This window comes from Myotis davidii, unplaced genomic scaffold (genome assembly GCF_000327345.1).
Source record: "Myotis davidii unplaced genomic scaffold, ASM32734v1 scaffold811, whole genome shotgun sequence".
Lineage (NCBI taxonomy): Eukaryota > Metazoa > Chordata > Mammalia > Chiroptera > Vespertilionidae > Myotis > Myotis davidii.
Genome location: NW_006283149.1, coordinates 153,952 through 155,775, shown reverse-complemented (window position 1 = coordinate 155,775; position 1,824 = coordinate 153,952). Strand labels below are relative to the sequence as shown.

General features: G+C 60.4%; 1 protein-coding gene across 1 annotated transcript in view; it reads left to right on the top strand.

Moving 5' to 3' along the window:
• HERC2 (HECT and RLD domain containing E3 ubiquitin protein ligase 2) overlaps nt 1-1,824 on the top strand; it is a 78,990-nt gene that overhangs the window by 56,135 nt on the left and 21,031 nt on the right. Inside the window, 3 exon segments of the mRNA XM_015562992.1 lie at nt 219-300; nt 400-543; nt 1,461-1,551. Of these exon segments, the coding sequence (XP_015418478.1) occupies nt 219-300; nt 400-543; nt 1,461-1,551 (317 nt within the window).

Here is a 1,824-nt window from a genome sequence, read left to right as displayed (position 1 = left end):
GCACACGGGCCAGCCTGGGGGGTGGGGGGGACTCCGCACACCACCAGCCACAGGGCCCACACCCACCCCCCCATGTGCGACCCAGAGAAAAAGTGACCACTGGTCATTGTGGTCATGCAAATCACGTGATTCCTTGTATCGTCTGCTAAATTACTGGTAATCTTAAAAGTGTAAGTAAAACTGTGTTTTCCATGTTTTAACAAAACACCCTGTTCCAGATAAAGGTTCCTTCGTTCTCGGAGACGCTGTCGGCTCTGAACGTCGTGCAGGTGGCGGGTGGCTCTAAGAGCCTGTTTGCAGGTACAGTTCCTCCCGCATTAAAAACGGGTCCCTTGTGCTCCACGCCAAAAACCCCCACTGTGGCGTCGGAGCTGAGCCCTGCCCCCGCTCTGCCCACAGTGACCGTGGAGGGCAAGGTGTACGCCTGCGGCGAGGCCACCAACGGCCGGCTGGGGCTGGGCATGTCCAGCGGCACCGTGCCCATCCCCCGGCAGGTCACGGCGCTCAGCAGCTACGTGGTCAAGAAGGTGGCCGTGCACTCAGGTACCTGCCAGGCGTGGCTCTCGGCGCCAGGGAGCCTGGGCCCTTCAGTAGCCCTCTCTGAGGTGCCCGCCGTGCCCCTCCCCGGCTCGGCGCCCCAGCACCTCTGCACCCTCCTGCGCACGCTCAGAGGTGTGGCCTTGCTGGGAGAGCCTGTCGCCTTTGTCTGAGCCCCAGTGAAAGAGAAGCCCTTAGAAAAGTCACGCCCCTGCAGCTCGGCCAGCCCTGCCGGGCACTGCAGGCCTGAGCATGGGATGCGTTGTGTCTGTACGAAAGGTGGGCTCACACCACGAGAGAGGCCCCAGGACAGAGGCCGAGCGAAGGGCACGTCCCTTTTCTCTGGGGAGGGTCCCGGCCAGTACGGCCTCTCTGCCAGGTCAGCGGCCACCCAGAACCCCACCTGTCCCAGCTCTGTCTCCGTCCTCTCTGGGCCAGCTCGTTGCTGCCCTCCACTTGGTCCTGCCAGGGAGGACTAGGCGGGCAAGAGCTGGGAGCTGGCAGGGGGGGCACAGGCCCGTGGGGTGGGGGGCAGAGGGGGAGGGCTGGGAGGAGGTCCTTGTGGAGAGAGTGCAGGGACGCCCGAACTGCCGATGGGAGCGTTTTGCTGAAGTGACCCTGCGGGCAGCTCAGACACGCGGTCTCCGGGGCCTTTGCCTGGTCACAGACGTGCTTATTTTCCTCTCCCCTGACGTGTGGTTTTCACAGATTAGCAGCAGGAGGCCCGTTAACAGCAAGGTTATTGTGCTGCTGCTTTGCAAGTAAAATTCTTCCTGGGACGCCAACTCTGTAGCTTCATAAAGCTCCCTTTGTCTATGTACTTGTCCCGAGATGTGTGCGTGCTGCACGCCGGGCAGAACGAACGGGGTTACCTGTGCCCTGCGTGTGCCCACCTTTGAGAGCCCACCCCTGTGTGATTGCAGGCGGCCGGCACGCCACGGCTCTGACGGTCGACGGGAAGGTGTTCTCCTGGGGCGAAGGGGACGACGGCAAGCTGGGCCACTTCAGCCGAATGTAAGGGCCCTTCCCTTGCGCCTGCCACACGAGCCCGTCCCCATCAGGGGTGCAGGCCTTGGCATGCGGTTCTGCAAAAAAGTAAACAGGACAGTTTCTCATGAGAAGGGGACTGGAAGCTGTCTTAGAGCAGCAGCTGTGAGCATGCCTTCGCCTCCCCATTCTGTATTAAAGGCTGGGTCCTATTAAGTTGATCTGTACGTGTAGATCTGTGTAGATGTCTTACTTCTTTTTTTTTTCTTATTACTGATTTTAGAGAGGAAGGTAGAGAGA